A 21,442-nucleotide genomic window follows, 5' to 3' on the forward strand; every position below is an offset into this window, starting at 1 on the left:
GAGGATGTCAATTGGGAAGGTGTCGTACTTGAAATAGAAGTTGGTTTTGGTATTGTTGATCCAGGTGTTGGTAACCCAGGTGTTGTTGATCCAGGTGTTGTTGATCCAGGTGTTGTTGATCCAGATGTTGTTGATCCAGGTTTTGGTGTAGAAGCTGTGTTTGTTGATGAGGTTGATGATGTTACAGACGATGAAGATTGGGAAGGTGTCGTACTGGGAATGGAACTTGTTTGTGGTGTTGTTGATAAAGGTGTTGTTGGTCCAGGTGTTGGTGTAGAAGCTGTATTTGTTGATGAGGTTGATGATGTTACAGAAGATGAAGATTGTGAAGGTGTCGTACTGGAAATGGAACTTGTTTGTGGTGTTGTTGGTCCAGGTGTTGTTGATCCATGTGTTGTTGATACAGATGTTGTTGGTCCAGGTGTTGTTGATCGAGGTGTTGTTGATCCAGGTGTTGTTGATCCAGGTTTTGGTGTAGAAGCTGTGTTTGTTGATGAGGTTGATGATGTTCCAGAAGACGAAGATTGTGAAGGTGTCATACTGGAAATGGAACTTGTTTGTGGTGTTGTTGGTCCAGGTGTTGTTGATCCAGGTGTTGGTGTAGAAGCTGTATTTGTTGATAAGGTTGATGATGTTACAGACGATGAAGATTGTGAAGGTGTCGTACTGGAAATGGAACTTGTATGTGATGTTGTTGATCCAGGTGTTGTTGATCCAGGTGTTGGTTTAGAAGCTGTATTTGTTGATGAGGTTGATGATGTTCCAGAAGACGAAGATTGGGAAGGTGTCGTACTGGAAATGGGACTTGTTTGTGATGTTGTTGATCCAGGTGTTGTTGATCCAGGTGTTGGTTTAGAAGCTGTATTTGTTGATGAGGTTGATGATGTTACAGACGATGAAGATTGGGAAGGTGTCGTACTGGAAATTGAACTTGTATGTGATGTTGTTGATCCAGGTGTTGTTGATCGAGGTGTTGGTTTAGAAGCTGTATTTGTTGATGAGGTTGATGATGTTACAGACGATGAAGATTGGGAAGGTGTCGCACTGGAAATGGAACTTGTTTGTGATGTTGTTGATCCAGGTGTTGTTGATCCAGGTGTTGTTGATCCAGGTGTTGTTGATCCAGGTGTTGGTTTAGAAGCTGTGTTTGTTGATAAGGTTGATGATGTTACAGCAGAAGAAGATTGGGAAGGTGTCGTACTGGAAATTGAACTTGTATGTGATGTTGTTGGTCCAGGTGTTGTTGATCCAGGTGTTGGTTTGGAAGCTGTATTTGTTGATGAGGTTGATGATGTTACAGAAGATGAAGATTGTGAAGGTGTCGTACTGGAAATGAAACTTGTATGTGATGTTGTTGATCCAGGTGTTGATGATCCAGGTGTTGGTTTAGAAGCTGTATTTGTTGATGAGGTTGATGATATTACAGACGATGAAGATTGTGAAGGTGTCGTAGTGGAAATGGAACTTGTTTGTGGTGTTGTTGGTCCAGGTGTTGTTGATCCACGTGTTGGTGTAGAAGCTGTATTTGTTGATGAGGTTGATGATGTTACAGACGATGAAGATTGTGAAGGTGTCGTACTGGGAATGGAACTTGTTTGTGGTGTTGTTGATACAGGTGTTGTTGGTCCAGGTGTTGGTGTAGAAGCTGTGTTTGTTGATGAGGTTGATGATGTTACAGACGATGAAGATTGGGAAGGTGTCGTAGTGGAAATGGAACTTGTTTGTGATGTTGTTGATACAGGTGTTGTTGGTCCAGGTGTTGTTGATCCAGGTGTTGGTGTAGAAGCTGTGTTTGTTGATGAAGTTGATGATGTTACAGACGATGAAGATTGGGAAAGTGTCGTACTGGGAAAGGAACTTGTTTGTGGTGTTGTTGATACAGGTGTTGTTGGTCCAGGTGTTGTTGATCCAGGTGTTGGTGTAGAAGCTGTGTTTGTTGATGAGGTTGATGATGTTACAGAAGATGAAGATTGGGAAGGTGTCGTACTGGAAATGGAACTTGTTTGTGATGTTGTTGATCCAGGTGTTGTTGATCCAGGTGTTGGTGTAGAAGCTGTGTTTGTTGATGAGGTTGATGATGTTACAGAAGATGAAGATTGGGAAGGTGTCGTACTGGGAATGGAACTTGTTTGTGGTGTTGTTGATAAAGGTGTTGTTGATCCAGGTGTTGGTGTAGAAGCTGTATTTGTTGATGAGGTTGATGATGTTACAGAAGATGAAGATTGGGAAGGTGTCGTACTGGGAATGGAACTTGTTTGTGGTGTTGTTGATAAAGGTGTTGTTGGTCCAGGTGTTGGTGTAGAAGCTGTATTTGTTGATGAGGTTGATGATGTTACAGAAGATGAAGATTGTGAAGGTGTCGTAGTGGACATGGAACCTGTTTGTAGTGTTGTTGATAAAGGTGTTGTTGGTCCAGGTGTTGGTGTAGAAGCTGTATTTGTTGATGAGGTTGATGATGTTACAGAAGATGAAGATTGGGAAGGTGTCGTACTGCGAATGGAACTTGTTTGTGGTGTTGTTGATCCAGGTGTTGTTGGTCCAGGTGTTGGTGTAGAAGCTGTATTTGTTGATGAGGTTGATGATGTTACAGACGATGAAGATTGGGAAGGTGTCGTACTGGGAATGGAACTTGTTTGTGATGTTGTTGATACAGGTGTTGTTGATCCAGGTGTTGGTTTGGAAGCTGTATTTGTTGATGAGGTTGATGATGTTACAGACGATGAAGATTGGGAAGGTGTCGTAGTGGAAATGGAACTTGTTTGTGGTGTTGTTGGTCCAGGTGTTGTTGATCCAGGTGTTGGTGTAGAAGCTGTATTTGTTGATGAGGTTGATGATGTTACAGACGATGAAGATTGTGAAGGTGTCGTACTGGAAATGGAACTTGTATGTGATGTTGTTGATCCAGGTGTTGATGATCCAGGTGTTGGTTTAGAAGCTGTATTTGTTGATGAGGTTGATGATGTTACAGACGATGAAGATTGGGAAGGTGTCGTAGTGGAAATGGAACTTGTTTGTGGTGTTGTTGGTCCAGGTGTTGTTGATCCAGGTGTTGGTGTAGAAGCTGTATTTGTTGATGAGGTTGATGATGTTACAGACGATGAAGATTGTGAAGGTGTCGTACTGGGAATGGAACTTGTTTGTGGTGTTGTTGATACAGGTGTTGTTGGTCCAGGTGTTGGTGTAGAAGCTGTGTTTGTTGATGAGGTTGATGATGTTACAGACGATGAAGATTGGGAAGGTGTCGTAGTGGAAATGGAACTTGTTTGTGATGTTGTTGATACAGGTGTTGTTGGTCCAGGTGTTGTTGATCCAGGTGTTGGTGTAGAAGCTGTGTTTGTTGATGAAGTTGATGATGTTACAGACGATGAAGATTGGGAAAGTGTCGTACTGGGAAAGGAACTTATTTGTGGTGTTGTTGATACAGGTGTTGTTGGTCCAGGTGTTGTTGATCCAGGTGTTGGTGTAGAAGCTGTGTTTGTTGATGAGGTTGATGATGTTACAGAAGATGAAGATTGGGAAGGTGTCGTACTGGAAATGGAACTTGTTTGTGATGTTGTTGATCCAGGTGTTGTTGATCCAGGTGGTGTTGATCCAGGTGTTGGTGTAGAAGCTGTGTTTGTTGATGAGGTTGATGATGTTTCAGAACATGAAGATTGGGAAGGTGTCGTACTGGGAATGGAACTTGTTTGTGGTGTTGTTGATAAAGGTGTTGTTGATCCATGTGTTGGTGTAGAAGCTGTATTTGTTGATGAGGTTGATGATGTTACAGAAGATGAAGATTGGGAAGGTGTCGTACTGGGAATGGAACTTGTTTGTGGTGTTGTTGATAAAGGTGTTGTTGGTCCAGGTGTTGGTGTAGAAGCTGTATTTGTTGATGAGGTTGATGATGTTACAGAAGATGAAGATTGTGAAGGTGTCGTACTGGGAATGGAACTTGTTTGTGGTGTTGTTGATAAAGGTGTTGTTGGTCTAGGTGTTGGTGTAGAAGCTGTATTTGTTGATGAGGTTGATGATGTTACAGAAGATGAAGATTGGGAAGGTGTCGTACTGGGAATGGAACTTGTTTGTGGTGTTGTTGATCCAGGTGTTGTTGGTCCAGGTGTTGGTGTAGAAGCTGTATTTGTTGATGAGGTTGATGATGTTACAGACGATGAAGATTGGGAAGGTGTCGTACTGGGAATGGAACTTGTTTGTGATGTTGTTGATACAGGTGTTGTTCGTTCAGTTGTTGGTGTAGAAGCTGTGTTTGTTGATGAGGTTGATGATGTTACAGACGATGAAGATTGGGAAGGTGTCGTACTGGAAATGTAACTTGTATGTGATGTTGTTAATCCAGGTGTTGTTGATCCAGGTGTTGGTTTAGAAGCTGTATTTGTTGATGAGGTTGATGATGTTACAGACGATGAAGATTGTGAAGGTGTCGTGCTGGAAATGGAACTTGTTTGTGGTGTTGTTGATCCAGGTGTTGTTGATCCAGGTGTTGGTTTAGAAGCTGTATTTGTTGATGAGGTTGATGATGTTACAGACGATGAAGATTGGGAAGGTGTCGTAGTGGAAATGGAACTTGTTTGTGATGTTGTTGATCCAGGTGTTGTTGATCCAGGTGTTGTTGGTCCAGGTTTTGTTGATCCAGGTGTTGGTTTGGAAGCTGTGTTTGTTGATGAGGTTGATGATGTTACAGAGAATGAAGATTGGGAAGGTGTCGAACTGGAAATGGAACTTGTATGTGATGTTGTTGATCCAGGTGTTGTTGATCCAGGTGTTGGTTTAGAAGCTGTATTTGTTGATGAGGTTGATGATGTTACAGACGATGAAGATTGTGAAGGTGTCATACTGGAAATGGAACTTGTTTGTGGTGTTGTCGATCCAGGTGTTGTTGATCCAGGTGTTGGTTTAGAAGCTGTATTTGTTGATGAGGTTGATGATGTTACAGACGATGAAGATTGTGAAGGTGTCATACTGGAAATGGAACTTGTTTGTGGTGTTGTTGATCCAGGTGTTGTTGGTCCAGGTGTTGGTGTAGAAGCTGTATTTGTTGATGAGGTTGATGATGTTACAGAGGATGAAGATTGGGAAGGTGTCGTACTGGGAATGGAACTTGTTTGTGGTGTTGTTGATCCAGGTGTTGTTGATCCAGGTGTTGGTGTAGAAGCTGTATTTGTTGATGAGGTTGATGATGTTACAGACGATGAAGATTGGGAAGGTGTCGTACTGGAAATGGAACTTGTATGTGATGTTGTTGATCCAGGTGTTGTTGATCCAGGTGTTGGTGTAGAAGCTGTATTTGTTGATGAGGTTGATGATGTTACAGAAGATGAAGATTGGGAAGGTGTCGTACTGGGAATGGAACTTGTTTGTGATGGTGTTGATCCAAGTGTTGTTGATCCAGGTGTTGTTGATCCTGGTGTTGTTGATCCAGGTGTTGGTGTAGTATCTGTATTTGTTGATGAGGTTGATGATGTTACAGACGATGAAGATTGGGATGGTGTCGTACTGGGAATGGAACTTGTATGTGATGTTGTTGATAAAGGTGTTGTTGGTCCAGGTGTTGGTGTAGAAGCTGTATTTGTTGATGAGGTTGATGATGTTACAGACGATGAAGATTGTGAAGGTGTCGTACTGGAAATGGAACTTGTATGTGATGTTGTTGATCCAGGTGTTGTTGATCCAGGTGTTGGTGTAGAAGCTGTATTTGTTGATGAGGTTGATGATGTTACAGAAGATGAAGATTGTGAAGGTGTCGTACTGGGAATGGAAATTGTTTGTGATGTTGTTGATCCAGGTGTTGGTTTAGAAGCTGTATTTGTTGATGAGGTTGATGATGTTACAGAAGATGAAGATTGTGAAGGTGTCGTACTGGAAATGGAACTTGTTTGTGATGTTGTTGGTCCAGGTGTTGTTGATCCAGGTGTTGGTTTAGAAGCTGTGTTTGTTGATGAGGTTGATGATGTTACAGGCGATGAAGATTGGGAAGGTGTCGTAGTGGAAATGGAACTTGTTTGTGGTGTTGTTGATACAGGTGTTGTTGGTCCAGGTGTTGGTGTAGAAGCTGTGTTTGTTGATGAGGTTGATGATGTTACAAGCGATGAAGATTGGGAAGGAGTCGTAGTGGAAATGGAACTTGTTTGTGGTGTTGTTGATACAGGTGTTGTTGGTCCAGGTGTTGGTGTAGAAGCTGTATTTGTTGATGAGGTTGATGATGTTACAGGCGATGAAGATTGGGAAGGTGTCGTACTGGGAATGGAACTTGTTTGTGGTGTTGTTGACCCAGGTGTTGTTGATCCAGGTGTTGTTGATCCAGGTGTTGGTTTAGAAGCTGTATTTGTTGATGAGGTTGATGATGTTACAGACGATGAAGATTGGGAAGGTGCCGTAGTGGAAATGGAACTTGTTTGTGGTGTTGTTGATACAGGTGTTGTTGGTCCAGGTGTTGGTTTAGAAGCTGTATTTGTTGATGAGGTTGATGATGTTACAGGCGATGAAGATTGGGAAGGTGTCGTAGTGGAAATGGAACTTGTTTGTGGTGTTGTTGACACAGGTGTTGTTGGTCCAGGTGTTGGTTTAGAAGCTGTATTTGTTGATGAGGTTGATGATGTTACAGGCGATGAAGATTGGGAAGGTGTCATACTGGAAATGGAACTTGTTTGTGGTGTTGTTGATACAGGTGTTGTTGGTCCAGGTGTTGGTGTCGGAGCTGTGTTTGTTGATGAGGTTGATGATGTTACAGAAGATGAAGAGTGTGAAGGTGTCGTACTGGAAATGGAACTTGTATGTGATGTGGTTGATCCAGGTGTTGTTGATCCAGGTGTTGTTGGTCCAGGTGTTGGTGTAGAAGCTGTATTTGTTGATGAGGTTGATGATGTTACAGAAGATGAAGATTGTGAAGGTGTCGTACTGGGAATGGAACTTGTTTGTGGTGTTGTTGATCCAGGTGTTGTTGATCCAGGTGTTGGTTTCGAAGCTGTATTTGTTGATGAGGTTGATGATGTTACAGACGATGAAGATTGTGAAGGTGTCGTACTGGGAAAGGAACTTGTATGTGATGTTGTTGATCCACGGGTTGGTTTAGAAGCTGTGTTTGTTGATGAGGTTGATGATGTTACAGAAGATGAAGATTGGGAAGGTGCCGTACTGGGAATAGAACTTGTATGTGATGTTGTTGATCCAGGTGTTGTTGATCCAGGTGTTGTTGATCCAGGTGTTGGTTTCGAAGCTGTATTTGTTGATGAGGTTGATGATGTTACAGAAGATGAAGATTGTGAAGGTGTCGTACTGGAAATGGAACTTGTTTGTGATGTTGTTGATCCAGGTGTTGTTGATCCAGGTGTTGTTGATCCAGGTGTTGGTTTATAAGCTGTATTTGTTGATGAGGTTGATGATGTTACAGACGATGAAGATTGCGAAGGTGTCGTACTGGAAATGGAACTTGTATGTGATGTTGTTGATCCAGGTGCTGTTGATCCAGGTGTTGGTTTAGAAGCTGTATTTGTTGATGAGGTTGATGATGTTACAGCATAAGAAGATTGGGAAGGTGTCGTACTGGGAATGGAACTTGTTTGTGGTGTTGTTGATACAGGTGTTGTTGGTCCAGGTGTTGGTGTCGAAGCTGTGTTTGTTGATGAGGTTGATGATGTTACAGCAGAAGAAGATTGGGAAGGTGTCGTACTGGAAATGGAACTTGTATGTGATGTTGTTGATCCAGGTGTTGTTGATCCAGGTGTTGGTTTAGAAGCTGTATTTGTTGATGAGGTTGATGATGTTACAGACGATGAAGATTGGGAAGGTGTCGTACTGGGAATGGAACTTGTTTGTGGTGTTGTTGCTACAGGTGTTGTTGGTCCAGGTGTTGGTGTAGAAGCTGTGTTTGTTGATGAGGTTGATGATGTTACAGAAGATGAAGATTGGGAAGGTGTCATACTGGGAATGGAACTTGTTTGTAATGTTGTTGATCCAGGTGTTGTTGATCCAGGTGTTGTTGATCCAGGTGTTGGTGTAGTAGCTGTATTTGTTGATGAGGTTGATGATATTACAGACGATGAAGATTGGGAAGGTGTCGTCGTGGACATGGAACTTGTTTGTGGTGTTGTTGATACAGGTGTTGTTGGTCCAGGTGTTGGTGTAGAAGCTGTATTTGTTGATGAGGTTGATGATGTGACAGAAGATGAAGATTGTGAAGGTGTCGTACTGGAAATGGAACTTGTTTGTGATGTTGTTGATCCAGGTGTTGTTGATCCAGGTGTTGGTTGAGAAGCTGTATTTGTTGATGAGGTTGATGATGTTACAGACGATGAAGATTGGGATGGTGTCGTAGTGGAAATGGAACTTGTTTGTGATGTTGTTGATCCAGGTGTTGTTGATCCAGGTGTTGGTGTAGAAGCTGTATTTGTTGATGAGGTTGATGATGTTACAGACGATGAAGATTGTGAAGGTGTCGTACTGGAAATGGAACTTGTTTGTGATGTTGTTGATCCAGGTGTTGGTTTAGAAGCTGTGTTTGTTGATGAGGTTGATGATGTTACAGAAGGTGAAGATTGGGAAGGTGTCGTAGTGGACATGGAACTTGTATGTGATGTTGTTGATCCAGGTGTTGTTGATCCAGGTGTTGGTGTAGAAGCTGTATTTGTTGATGAGGTTGATGATGTTACAGAAGACGAAGATTGGGAAGGTGTCGTACTGGGAATTGAACTTGTTTGTGGTGTTGTTGATAAAGGTGTTGTTGATCCAGGTGTTGGTGTAGGAGCTGTATTTGTTGATGAGGTTGATGATGTTACAGAAGATGAAGATTGGGAAGGTGTCGTAGTGGACATGGAACTTGTATGTGATGTTGTTGATCCAGGTGTTGTTGATCCGGGTGTTGGTTTAGAAGCTGTATTTGTTGATGAGGTTGATGATGTTACAGACGTTGAAGATTGTGAAGGTGTCGTAGTGGACATGGAACCTGTTTGTGGTGTTGTTGATCCAGGTGTTGTTGATCCAGGTGTTGGTGTAGAAGCTGTGTTTGTTGATGACGTTGATGATGTTACAGACGATGAAGATTGGGAAGGTGTCGTACTGGAAATGGAACTTGTTTGTGATGTTGTTGACACAGGTGTTGTTGGTTCAGGTGTTGGTGTAGAAGCTGTGTTTGTTGATGAGGTTGATGATGTTACAGACGATGAAGATTGGGAAGGTGTCGTACTGGGAATGGAACTTGTTTGTGGTGTTGTTGATCCAGGTGTTGTTGATCCAGGTGTTGTTGATCCAGGTGTTGTTGATCCAGGTGTTGTTGATCCAGGTGTTGTTGATCCAGATGTTGTTGATCCAGGTGTTGGTGTAGAAGCTGTGTTTGTTGATGAGGTTGATGATGTTACAGACGATGAAGATTGGGAAGGTGTCGTACTGGGAATGGAACTTGTTTGTGGGGTTGTTGGTCCAGGTGTTGTTGTTCCAGGTGTTGGTGTAGTAGCTGTATTTGTTGATGAGGTTGATGATGTTACAGACGATGAAGATTGGGAAGGTGTCGTACTGGAAATGGAACTTGTATGTGATGTTGTTAATCCAGGTGTTGTTGATCCAGGTGTTGGTTTAGAAGCTGTATTTGTTGATGAGGTTGATGATGTTACAGACGATGAAGATTGTGAAGGTGTCGTAGTGGAAATGGAACTTGTATGTGATGTTGTTGATCCAGGTGTTGGTTTAGAAGCTGTATTTGTTGATGAGGTTGATGATGTTACAGACGATGAAGATTGTGAAGGTGTCGTTGTGGAAATGGAACTTGTATGTGATGTTGTTAATCCAGGTGTTGTTGATCCAGGTGTTGGTTTAGAAGCTGTATTTGTTGATGAGGTTGATGATGTTACAGACGATGAAGATTGGGAAGGTGTCGTCGTGGAAATGGAACTTGTTTGTGGTGTTGTTGATCCAGGTGTTGTTGATCCAGGTGTTGTTGGTCCAGGTGTTGTTGATCCAGGTGTTGGTTTGGAAGCTGTGTTTGTTGATGAGGTTGATGATGTTACAGAGAATGAAGATTGGGAAGGTGTCGAACTGGAAATGGAACTTGTATGTGATGTTGTTGATCCAGGTGTTGTTGATCCAGGTGTTGGTTTAGAAGCTGTATTTGTTGATGAGGTTGATGATGTTACAGACGATGAAGATTGGGAAGGTGTCGTACTGGAAATGGAACTTGTAGGTGTTGTTGTTGATCCAGGTGTTGTTGATCCAGGTGTTGGTGTAGAAGCTGTATTTGTTGATGAGGTTGATGATGTTACAGAAGATGAAGATTGGGAAGGTGTCGTACTGGAAATGGAACTTGTATGTGTTGTTGTTGATCCAGGTGTTGTTGATCCAGGTGTTGGTGTAGAACCTGTATTTGTTGATGAGGTTGATGATGTTACAGACGATGAAGATTGGGAAGGTGTCGTACTGGGAATGGAACTTGAATGTGATGTTGTTGATAAAGGTGTTGTTGGTCCAGGTGTTGGTGTAGAAGCTGTGTTTGTTGATGAGGTTGATGATGTTACAGAAGATGAAGATTGTGAAGGTGTCGTACTGGAAATGGAACTTGTATGTGATGTTGTTGATCCAGGTGTTGTTGATCCAGGTGTTGGTGTAGAAGCTGTATTTGTTGATGAGGTTGATGATGTTACAGAAGATGAAGATTGGGAAGGTGTCGTAGTGGACATGGAACTTGTATGTGATGTTGTTGATCCAGGTGTTGTTGATCCGGGTGTTGTTGATCCGGGTGTTGGTTTAGAAGCTGTATTTGTTGATGAGGTTGATGATGTTACAGACGATGAAGATTGTGAAGGTGTCGTAGTGGACATGGAACCTGTTTGTGGTGTTGTTGATCCAGGTGTTGTTGATCCAGGTGTTGGTGTAGAAGCTGTGTTTGTTGATGACGTTGATGATGTTACAGACGATGAAGATTGGGAAGGTGTCGTACTGGGAATGGAACTTGTTTGTGGTGTTGTTGATCCAGGTGTTGTTGGTCCAGGTGTTGGTGTAGAAGCTGTATTTGTTGGTGAGGTTGATGATGTTACAGACGATGAAGATTGGGAAGGTGTCGTACTGGAAATGGAACTTGTTTGTGATGTTGTTGACACAGGTGTTGTTGGTTCAGGTGTTGGTGTAGAAGCTGTGTTTGTTGATGAGGTTGATGATGTTACAGACGATGAAGATTGGGAAGGTGTCGTACTGGGAATGGAACTTGTTTGTGGTGTTGTTGATCCAGGTGTTGTTGATCCAGGTGTTGTTGATCCAGGTGTGGTTGATCCAGGTGTTGTTGATCCAGGTGTTGTTGATCCAGATGTTGTTGATCCAGGTGTTGGTGTAGAAGCTGTGTTTGTTGATGAGGTTGATGATGTTACAGACGATGAAGATTGGGAAGGTGTCGTACTGGGAATGGAACTTGTTTGTGGTGTTGTTGGTCCAGGTGTTGTTGTTCCAGGTGTTGGTGTAGTAGCTGTATTTGTTGATGAGGTTGATGATGTTACAGACGATGAAGATTGGGAAGGTGTCGTACTGGAAATGGAACTTGTATGTGATGTTGTTAATCCAGGTGTTGTTGATCCAGGTGTTGGTTTAGAAGCTGTATTTGTTGATGAGGTTGATGATGTTACAGACGATGAAGATTGTGAAGGTGTCGTAGTGGAAATGGAACTTGTATGTGATGTTGTTGATCCAGGTGTTGTTGATCCAGGTGTTGGTTTAGAAGCTGTATTTGTTGATGAGGTTGATGATGTTACAGACGATGAAGATTGTGAAGGTGTCGTTGTGGAAATGGAACTTGTATGTAATGTTGTTAATCCAGGTGTTGTTGATCCAGGTGTTGGTTTAGAAGCTGTATTTATTGATGAGGTTGATGATGTTACAGACGATGAAGATTGGGAAGGTGTCGTCGTGGAAATGGAACTTGTTTGTGGTGTTGTTGATCCAGGTGTTGTTGATCCAGGTGTTGTTGGTCCAGGTGTTGTTGATCCAGGTGTTGGTTTGGAAGCTGTGTTTGTTGATGAGGTTGATGATGTTACAGGGGATGAAGATTGGGAAGGTGTCGTACTGGGAATGGAACTTGTTTGTGGTGTTGTTGATCCAGGTGTTGTTGATCCAGGTGTTGGTGTAGAAGCTGTATTTGTTGATGAGGTTGATGATGTTACAGAAGATGAAGATTGGGAAGGTGTCGTACTGGAAATGGAACTTGTATGTGTTGTTGTTGATCCAGGTGTTGTTGATCCAGGTGTTGGTGTAGAACCTGTATTTGTTGATGAGGTAGATGATGTTACAGACGATGAAGATTGGGAAGGTGTCGTACTGGGAATGGAACTTGAATGTGATGTTGTTGATAAAGGTGTTGTTGGTCCAGGTGTTGGTGTAGAAGCTGTGTTTGTTGATGAGGTTGATGATGTTACAGAAGATGAAGATTGTGAAGGTGTCGAACTGGAAATGGAACTTGTATGTGATGTTGTTGATCCAGGTGTTGTTGATCCAGGTGTTGGTGTAGAAGCTGTATTTGTTGATGAGGTTGATGATGTTACAGAAGATGAAGATTGTGAAGGTGTCGTACTGGAAATGGAACTTGTTTGTGATGTTGTTGATCCAGGTGTTGTTGGTCCAGGTGTTGGTTTAGAAGCTGTATTTGTTGATGAGGTTGATGATGTTACAGAAGATGAAGATTGTGAAGGTGTCGTACTGGGAATGGAACTTGTTTGTGATGTTGTTGGTCCAGGTGTTGTTGATCCAGGTGTTGGTTTAGAAGCTGTATTTGTTGATGAGGTTGATGATGATTTTACAGACGATGAAGATTGTGAAGGTGTCGTAGTGGAAATGGAACTTGTTTGTGGTGTTGCTGATGCAGGTGTTGTTGGTCCAGGTGTTGTTGATCCAGGTGTTGGTTTAGAAGCTGTGTTTGTTGATGAGGTTGATGATGTTACAGGCGATGAAGATTGGGAAGGTGTCGTAGTGGAAATGGAACTTGTTTGTGGTGTTGTTGATACAGGTGTTGTTGGTCCAGGTGTTGGTGTAGAAGCTGTATTTGTTGATGAGGTTGATGTTACAGGCGATGAAGATTGGGAAGGTGTCGTACTGGGAATGGAACTTGTTTGTGGTGTTGTTGATCCAGGTGTTGTTGATCCAGGTGTTGTTGATCCAGGTGTTGTTGATCCAGGTGTTGTTGATCCAGGTGTTGGTTTAGAAGCTGGATTTGTTGATGAGGTTGATGATGTTACAGGCGATGAAGATTGGGAAGGTGTCGTAGTGGAAATGGAACTTGTTCGTGGTGTTGTTGATACAGGTGTTGTTGGTCCAGGTGTTGGTTTAGAAGCTGTATTTGTTGATGAGGTTGATGATGTTACAGACGATGAAGATTGTGAAGGTGTCGTACTGGGAATGGAACTTGTTTGTGATGTTGTTGATCCAGGTGTTGTTGATCCAGGTGTTGGTTTAGAAGCTGGATTTGTTGATGAGGTTGATGATGTTACAGGCGATGAAGATTGGGAAGGTGTCTTACTGGAAATGGAACTTGTTTGTGGTGTTGTTGATACAGGTGTTGTTGGTCCAGGTGTTGGTGTCGAAGCTGTGTTTGTTGATGAGGTTGATGATGTTACAGAAGATGAAGATTGTGAAGGTGTCGTACTGGAAATGGAACTTGTATGTGACGTTGTTGATCCAGGTGTTGTTGATCCAGGTGTTGTTGATCCAGGTGTTGGTTTAGAAGCTGTATTTGTTGATGAGGTTGATGATGTTACAGAAGATGAAGATTGTGAAGGTGTCGTACTGGGAATGGAACTTGTTTGTGGTGTTGTTGATCCAGGTGTTGTTGATCCAGGTGTTGGTTTCGAGGCTGTATTTGTTGATGAGGTTGATGATGTTACAGACGATGAAGATTGTGAAGGTGTCGTACTGGGAATGGAAATTGTATGTGATGTTGTTGATCCAGGTGTTGTTGATCCAGGTGTTGTTGATCCAGGTGTTGGTTTCGAAGCTGTATTTGTTGATGAGGTTGATGATGTTACAGAAGATGAAGATTGTGAAGGTGTCGTACTGGAAATGGAACTTGTTTGTGATGTTGTTGATCCAGGTGTTGTTGATCCAGGTGTTGTTGATCCAGGTGTTGGTGTAGAAGCTGTATTTGTTGATGAGGTTGATGATGTTACAGACGATGAAGATTGGGAAGGTGTCGTACTGGGAATGGAACTTGTTTGTGGTGTTGTTGCTTCAGGTGTTGTTGGTCCAGGTGTTGGTGTAGAAGATGTGTTTGTTGATGAGGTTGATGATGTTACAGAAGATGAAGATTGGGAAGGTGTCGTACTGGGAATGGAACTTGTTTGTGATGTTGTTGATCCAGGTGTTGTTGATCCAGGTGTTGTTGGTCCAGGTGTTGGTGTAGTAGCTGTATTTGTTGATGAGGTTGATGATATTACCGACGATGAAGATTGGGAAGGTGTCGTCGTGGAAATGGAACTTGTTTGTGGTGTTGTTGATCCAGGTGTTGTTGATCCAGGTGTTTTTGGTCCAGGTGTTGTTGATCCAGGTGTTGGTTTGGAAGCTGTGTTTGTTGATGAGGTTGATGATGTTACAGAGAATGAAGATTGGGAAGGTGTCGAACTGGAAATGGAACTTGTATGTGATGTTGTTGATCCAGGTGTTGTTGATCCAGGTGTTGGTTTAGAAGCTGTATTTGTTGATGAGGTTGATGATGTTACAGACGATGAAGATTGTGAAGGTGTCGTACTGGAAATGGAACTTGTTTGTGGTGTTGTTGATCCAGGTGTTGTTGGTCCAGGTGTTGGTGTAGAAGCTGTATTTGTTGATGAGGTTGATGATGTTACAGAGAATGAAGATTGGGAAGGTGTCGTACTGGGAATGGAACTTGTTTGTGGTGTTGTTGATCCAGGTGTTGTTGATCCAGGTGTTGGTGTAGAAGCTGTATTTGTTGATGAGGTTGATGATGTTACAGAAGATGAAGATTGGGAAGGTGTCGTACTGGAAATGGAACTTGTATGTGTTGTTGTTGATCCAGGTGTTGTTGATCCAGGTGTTGGTGTAGAACCTGTATTTGTTGATGAGGTTGATGATGTTACAGACGATGAAGATTGGGAAGGTGTCGTACTGGGAATGGAACTTGAATGTGATGTTGTTGATAAAGGTGTTGTTGGTCCAGGTGTTGGTGTAGAAGCTGTGTTTGTTGATGAGGTTGATGATGTTACAGAAGATGAAGATTGTGCAGGTGTCGTACTGGAAATGGAACTTGTATGTGATGTTGTTGATCCAGGTGTTGTTGATCCAGGTGTTGGTGTAGAAGCTGTATTTGTTGATGAGGTTGATGATGTTACAGAAGATGAAGATTGTGAAGGTGTCGTACTGGAAATGGAACTTGTTTGTGATGTTGTTGATCCAGGTGTTGTTGGTCCAGGTGTTGGTTTAGAAGCTGTATTTGTTGATGAGGTTGATGATGTTACAGAAGATGAAGATTGTGAAGGTGTCGTACTGGGAATGGAACTTGTTTGTGATGTTGTTGATCCAGGTGTTGGTTTAGAAGCTGTATTTGTTGATGAGGTTGATGATGTTACAGACGATGAAGATTGTGAAGGTGTCGTAGTGGAAATGGAACTTGTTTGTGGTGTTGCTGATGCAGGTGTTGTTGGTCCAGGTGTTGTTGATCCAGGTGTTGGTTTAGAAGCTGTGTTTGTTGATGAGGTTGATGATGTTACAGGCGATGAAGATTGGGAAGGTGTCGTAGTGGAAATGGAACTTGTTTGTGGTGTTGTTGATACAGGTGTTGTTGGTCCAGGTGTTGGTGTAGAAGCTGTATTTGTTGATGAGGTTGATGTTACAGGCGATGAAGATTGGGAAGGTGTTGTACTGGGAATGGAACTTGTTTGTGGTGTTGTTGATCCAGGTGTTGTTGATCCAGGTGTTGTTGATCCAGGTGTTGTTGATCCAGGTGTTGGTTTAGAAGCTGGATTTGTTGATGAGGTTGATGATGTTACAGGCGATGAAGATTGGGAAGGTGTTGTAGTGGAAATGGAACTTGTTTGTGGTGTTGTTGATACAGGTGTTGTTGGTCCAGGTGTTGGTTTAGAAGCTGTATTTGTTGATGAGGTTGATGATGTTACAGACGATGAAGATTGTGAAGGTGTCGTACTGGGAATGGAACTTGTTTGTGATGTTGTTGATCCAGGTGTTGTTGATCCAGGTGTTGGTTTAGAAGCTGGATTTGTTGATGAGGTTGATGATGTTACAGGCGATGAAGATTGGGAAGGTGTCTTACTGGAAATGGAACTTGTTTGTGGTGTTGTTGATACAGGTGTTGTTGGTCCAGGTGTTGGTGTCGAAGCTGTGTTTGTTGATGAGGTTGATGATGTTACAGAAGATGAAGATTGTGAAGGTGTCGTACTGGAAATGGAACTTGTATGTGACGTTGTTGATCCAGGTGTTGTTGATCCAGGTGTTGTTGATCCAGGTGTTGGTTTAGAAGCTGTATTTGTTGATGAGGTTGATGATGTCACAGAAGATGAAGATTGTGAAGGTGTCGTACTGGGAATGGAACTTGTTTGTGGTGTTGTTGATCCAGGTGTTGTTGATCCAGGTGTTGGTTTCGAGGCTGTATTTGTTGATGAGGTTGATGATGTTACAGACGATGAAGATTGTGAAGGTGTCGTACTGGGAATGGAACTTGTATGTGATGTTGTTGATCCAGGTGTTGTTGATCCAGGTGTTGGTTTCGAAGCTGTATTTGTTGATGAGGTTGATGATGTTACAGACGATGAAGATTGGGAAGGTGTCGTAGTGGAAATGGAACTTGTTTGTGGTGTTGTTGATACAGGTGTTGTTGGTCCAGGTGTTGGTGTCGAAGCTGTATTTGTTGATGAGGTTGATGATGTTACAGCAGAAGAATATTGGGAAGGTGTCGTACTGGAAATGGAACTTGTATGTGATGTTGTTGATCCAGGTGTTGTTGATTCAGGTGTTGGTGTAGAAGCTGTATTTGTTGATGAGGTTGATGATGTTACAGACGATGAAGATTGGGAAGGTGTCGTACTGGGAATGGAACTTGTTTGTGGTGTTGTTGCTACAGGTGTTGTTGGTCCAGGTGTTGGTGTAGAAGATGTGTTTGTTGATGAGGTTGATGATGTTACAGAAGATGAAGATTGGGAAGGTGTCGTACTGGGAATGGAACTTGTTTGTGATGTTGTTGATCCAGGTGTTGTTGATCCAGGTGTTGTTGATCCAGGTGTTGGTGTAGTAGCTGTATTTGTTGATGAGGTTGATGATATTACCGACGATGAAGATTGGGAAGGTGTCTTCGTGGACATGGAACTTGTTTGTGGTGTTGTTGATACAGGTGTTGTTGGTCCAGGTGTTGGTGTAGAAGCTGTATTTGTTGATGAGGTTGATGATGTTACAGAAGATGAAGATTGTGAAGGTGTCGTACTGGAAATGGAACTTGTTTGTGATGTTGTTGATCCAGGTGTTGTTGATCCAGGTGTTGGTTTAGAAGCTGTATTTGTGGATGAGGTTGATGATGTTACAGACGATGAAGATTGGGAAGGTGTCGTCGTGGAAATGGAACTTGTTTGTGGTGTTGTTGATACAGGTGTTGTTGGTCCAGGTGTTGTTGATCCAGGTGTTGGTTTAGAAGCTGTATTTGTTGATGAGGTTGATGATGTTACAGGCGATGAAGATTGGGAAGGTGTCGTCGTGGAAATGGAACTTGTTTGTGGTGTTGTTGATACAGGTGTTGTTGGTCCATGTGTTGTTGGTCCAGCTGTTGTTGGTCCAGGTGTTGTTGATCCAGGTGTTGGTTTAGAAGCTGTATTTGTTGATGAGGTTGATGATGTTACAGACGATGAAGATTGTGAAGGTGTCGTACTGGAAATGGAACTTGTTTGTGATGTTGTTGATCCAGGTGTTGTTGATCCAGGTGTTGGTTTAGAAGCTGTATTTGTTGATGAGGTTGATGATGTTACAGACGATGAAGATTGGGAAGGTGTCGTAGTGGAAATGGAACTTGTTTGTGGTGTTGTTGATACAGGTGTTGTTGGTCCAGGTGTTGTTGATCCAGGTGTTGGTTTAGAAGCTGTATTTGTTGATGAGGTTGATGATGTTACAGGCGATGAAGATTGGGAAGGTGTCGTAGTGGAAATGGAACTTGTTTGTGGTGTTGTTGATACAGGTGTTGTTGGTCCAGGTGTTGGTGTCGAAGCTGTGTTTGTTGATGAGGTTGATGATGTTACAGCAGAAGAAGATTGGGAAGGTGTCATACTGGGAATGGAACTTGTATGTGATGTTGTTGCTCCAGGTGTTGTTGATCCAGGTGTTGGTTTAGAAGCTGTATTTGTTGACGAGGTTGATGAAGTTACAGACGATGAAGATTGGGAAGGTGTCGTACTGGGAATGGAACTTGTTTGTGGTGTTGTTGATCCAGGTGTTGTTGGTCCAGGTGTTGGTTTGGAAGCTGTATTTGTTGATGAGGTTGATGATGTTACAGACGATGAAGATTGGGAAGGTGTCGTACTGGGAATGGAACTTGTTTGTGGTGTTGTTGCTACAGGTGTTGTTGGTCCAGGTGTTTGTGTAGAAGCTGTGTTTGTTGATGAGGTTGATGATGTTACAGAAAATGAAGATTGGGAAGGTGTCGTACTGGGAATGGAACTTGTTTGTGGTGTTGTTGCTACAGGTGTTGTTGGTCCAGGTGTTGGTTTAGAAGCTGTATTTGTTGATGAGGTTGATGATATTACAGACGATGAAGATTGGGAAGGTGTCGTCGTGGACATGGAACTTGTTTGTGGTGTTGTTGATACAGGTGTTGTTGGTCCAGGTGTTGGTGTAGAAGCTGTATTTGTTGATGAGGTTGATGATATTACAGACGATGAAGATTGGGAAGGTGTCGTCGTGGACATGGAACTTGTTTGTGGTGTTGTTGATACAGGTGTTGTTGGTCCAGGTGTTGGTGTAGAAGCTGTATTTGTTGATGAGGTTGATGATGTTACAGAGGATGAAGATTGGGAAGGTGTCGTACTGGGAATGGAACTTGTTTGTGGTGTTGTTGATACAGGTGTTGTTGGTCCAGGTGTTGGTTTAGAAGCTGTATTTGTTGATGACGTTGATGATGTTACAGGCGATGAAGATTGGGAAGGTGTCGTACTGGGAATGGAACTTGTTTGTGGTGTTGTTGATCCAGGTGTTGTTGATCCAGGTGTTGGTTTAGAAGCTGTATTTGTTGATGACGTTGATGATGTTGCAGGCGATGAAGATTGGGAAGGTGTCGTACTGGAAATGGAACTTGTTTGTGATGTTGTTGATCCAGGTGTTGTTGATCCAGGTGTTGTTGATCCAGGTGTTGGTGTAGTAGCTGTATTTGTTGATGAGTTTGATGATGTTACAGAAGATGAAGATTGGGTAGATGTGGTAGTGGAAATGGAACTTTTTTGTGGTGTTGTTGATGCAGGTGTTCTTGATGCAGATGTTGTTGATCCAGCTGATGGTGTAGTAGCTGTGTTTGTTGATGAGGTTGATGATGTTACAGAAGATGAAGATTGGGAAGGTGTCCTAGTGGGAATGGAACTTGTTTGTGATGTTGTTGATACAGGTGTTGTTGGTCCAGGTGTTGGTGTCGAAGCTGTGTTTGTTGATGAGGTTGATGATGTTGCAGACGATGAAGATTGGGAAGGTGTCGTAGTGGACATGGAACTTGTATGTGATGTTGTTGATCCAGGTGTTGTTGATCCGGGTGTTGGTTTAGAAGCTGTATTTGTTGATGAGGTTGATGATGTTACAGACGTTGAAGATTGTGAAGGTGTCGAACTGGAAATGGAACTTGTATGTAATGTTGTTAATCCAGGTGTTGTTGATCCAGGTGTTGGTGTAGAAGCTGTGTTTGTTGATGAGGTTGATGATGTTACAGACGATGAAGATTGGAAAGGTGTTGTACTGGGAATGGAATTTGTTTGTGTTGTTGTTGATACAGGTGTTGTTGGTCCAGGTGTTGTTGATCCAGGTGTTGGTTTAGAAGCTGTGTTTGTTGATGACGTTGATGATGTTACAGAAGATGAAGATTGGGAAGGTGTCGTACTGGGAATGGAACTTGTTTGTGATGTTGTTGATACAGGTGTTGTTTGTCCAGGTATTGTTGTGCCATTTGTTGGTGAGGTAGCTGATGTTGATCCCTCTACTACACATGGATACAGAAGGAAGTTTAGTTCAGGAGGTTATTTGGCCCATAAAGAATGTTCTACATCATCACCACACTAATTAACTCAAACAGTTTTATAGCTTAAGTTCCTTTGGGGTTGGTGTTGGGAGTAGTGTATATATGTTGCTTCTGGGACACTCATTTTCCCATTGACTTACGTGTTCTCTTGACCTCATTGCCCATTAACACCTCTATTTCTCCCACCCTAATCTTTATGAACCTTTTGTCTACAGTACCTATTTTTAATGTTATTCATTAGACCACTCAAACACTACAAATATTTGTTTTCCCTTATAGACCTATAATCCTTCTTCTACATATCATCTGGCAGATTATCTTTGACCCACTCAAACATCGACCCATTCACTTACATGTTAATTTTCCTCTCACCTCTTTATGAACCTTTTAACCTTTTGACACCTATGGTCTTATGGTACTCTTGCTATCAATGATCCTGAGTAGACCACTCAAACATCGATCCTACAAATATTTGTTTATGTGTGGGAAATAATTTAATTTTTTCATTAACTTTTTTTACTTTTTTAACACTAACATTAGCTTTAAGAAAGAAAATGTTTAAGTCTGATTCTTTTTCAAGATATTACCATACAAAAAAACCGGTTTTTCTTTAAATCTCCTCACTTTTGAGAAATGACTTGCGATAAAACTTGAATCACTTCCCAGAAATCTCCATTGTTTCGTTTCCTGTTTTCACACACACCCTGAATTTCCTCGAAATGTCGACAGGCAGCACTTCCCTTCCCGAAATAAATTTTACATTATAAAAGCCATGTTGAATACAGTTTTGAACATTAGGAATCGATGGATCTGAATGACAACAAGTCTTACTTCAGCCTTTACTCTGATGAAGAGTATATCAACTCACCAGGACTTTGGTAAGTTTCATTCAGAATTAAAGTGTTCAATGAGACTTTTGTATGTGATTAATTATACAACTCATGACTTAATCCCCCTTTATCATTATTACAGCAATGCGAATATTGTGAATAACCTGGCAGAATATCAAGTTTTTCCTCAAGAGATTCACAACGAACTGAACTTGAACAACCTGCCTGTTTCACCGTTCTTAGAGGATTCATGTGAAAGGTATGATACTTAATAAAATACGTTGGTGTTAAATGACGCTGCCTTAGTGTGTGTGTGTGTATGTGTGTATGTGTATGTGTGTGTGTGTATGTGTGTGTGTTCGTGTGTGTATGTGTGTGTGTGTGTATGTGTATGTGTGTATGTATCTGTGAATGTGCATGTGTGTGT

General features: G+C 42.1%; 5 protein-coding genes across 5 annotated transcripts in view; 1 reads left to right on the forward strand and 4 right to left on the reverse strand.

The window, feature by feature from the left end:
• Nucleotides 1-3,496: 3,496 nt before the first annotated feature.
• LOC144891588 (uncharacterized) lies at nucleotides 3,497-4,430 on the reverse strand (the record flags this gene model as incomplete). The annotated part of the gene is made up of 2 exons (XM_078775207.1): nucleotides 3,497-3,528; nucleotides 3,671-4,430. Coding segments are annotated over 2 exons (792 nt in total), but the record flags the coding sequence as incomplete, so codon positions are not given.
• A 1,486-nt stretch (nucleotides 4,431-5,916) lies between these two features.
• LOC144891589 (uncharacterized) lies at nucleotides 5,917-7,516 on the reverse strand. The gene is made up of 3 exons (XM_078775208.1): nucleotides 7,512-7,516; nucleotides 6,268-7,020; nucleotides 5,917-6,175 (listed from the first exon to the last, which is right to left on the reverse strand). Exons 1-3 carry the CDS (start codon nucleotides 7,514-7,516, stop codon nucleotides 5,917-5,919), a joined length of 1,017 nt encoding a protein of 338 aa, XP_078631334.1.
• Nucleotides 7,517-13,680: 6,164 nt separating this feature from the next.
• Nucleotides 13,681-15,404, reverse strand: LOC144891590 (uncharacterized; the record flags this gene model as incomplete). The annotated part of the gene is made up of 2 exons (XM_078775209.1): nucleotides 13,681-13,872; nucleotides 14,127-15,404. Coding segments are annotated over 2 exons (1,470 nt in total), but the record flags the coding sequence as incomplete, so codon positions are not given.
• Nucleotides 15,405-15,465: 61 nt separating this feature from the next.
• Nucleotides 15,466-18,679, forward strand: LOC144891591 (uncharacterized). The gene is made up of 3 exons (XM_078775211.1): nucleotides 15,466-17,191; nucleotides 17,444-18,504; nucleotides 18,590-18,679. Exons 1-3 carry the CDS (start codon nucleotides 15,466-15,468, stop codon nucleotides 18,677-18,679), a joined length of 2,877 nt encoding a protein of 958 aa, XP_078631337.1.
• LOC144891592 (uncharacterized) overlaps nucleotides 18,676-21,442 on the reverse strand; it is a 64,771-nt gene continuing 62,004 nt past the window's right edge. The window contains exons 2-3 of the mRNA XM_078775212.1: nucleotides 18,966-20,146; nucleotides 18,676-18,879 (exon numbers count right to left, since the gene is read on the reverse strand). Coding sequence (XP_078631338.1) covers nucleotides 18,676-18,879; nucleotides 18,966-20,146 — 1,385 coding nt within the window. The remainder of the gene's footprint in view (nucleotides 18,880-18,965; nucleotides 20,147-21,442) is intronic.

This window comes from Myxine glutinosa, chromosome 4 (genome assembly GCF_964187855.1).
Source record: "Myxine glutinosa chromosome 4, kmMyxGlut1.1, whole genome shotgun sequence".
In the NCBI taxonomy this organism is placed as follows: Eukaryota; Metazoa; Chordata; class Myxini; order Myxiniformes; family Myxinidae; genus Myxine; species Myxine glutinosa.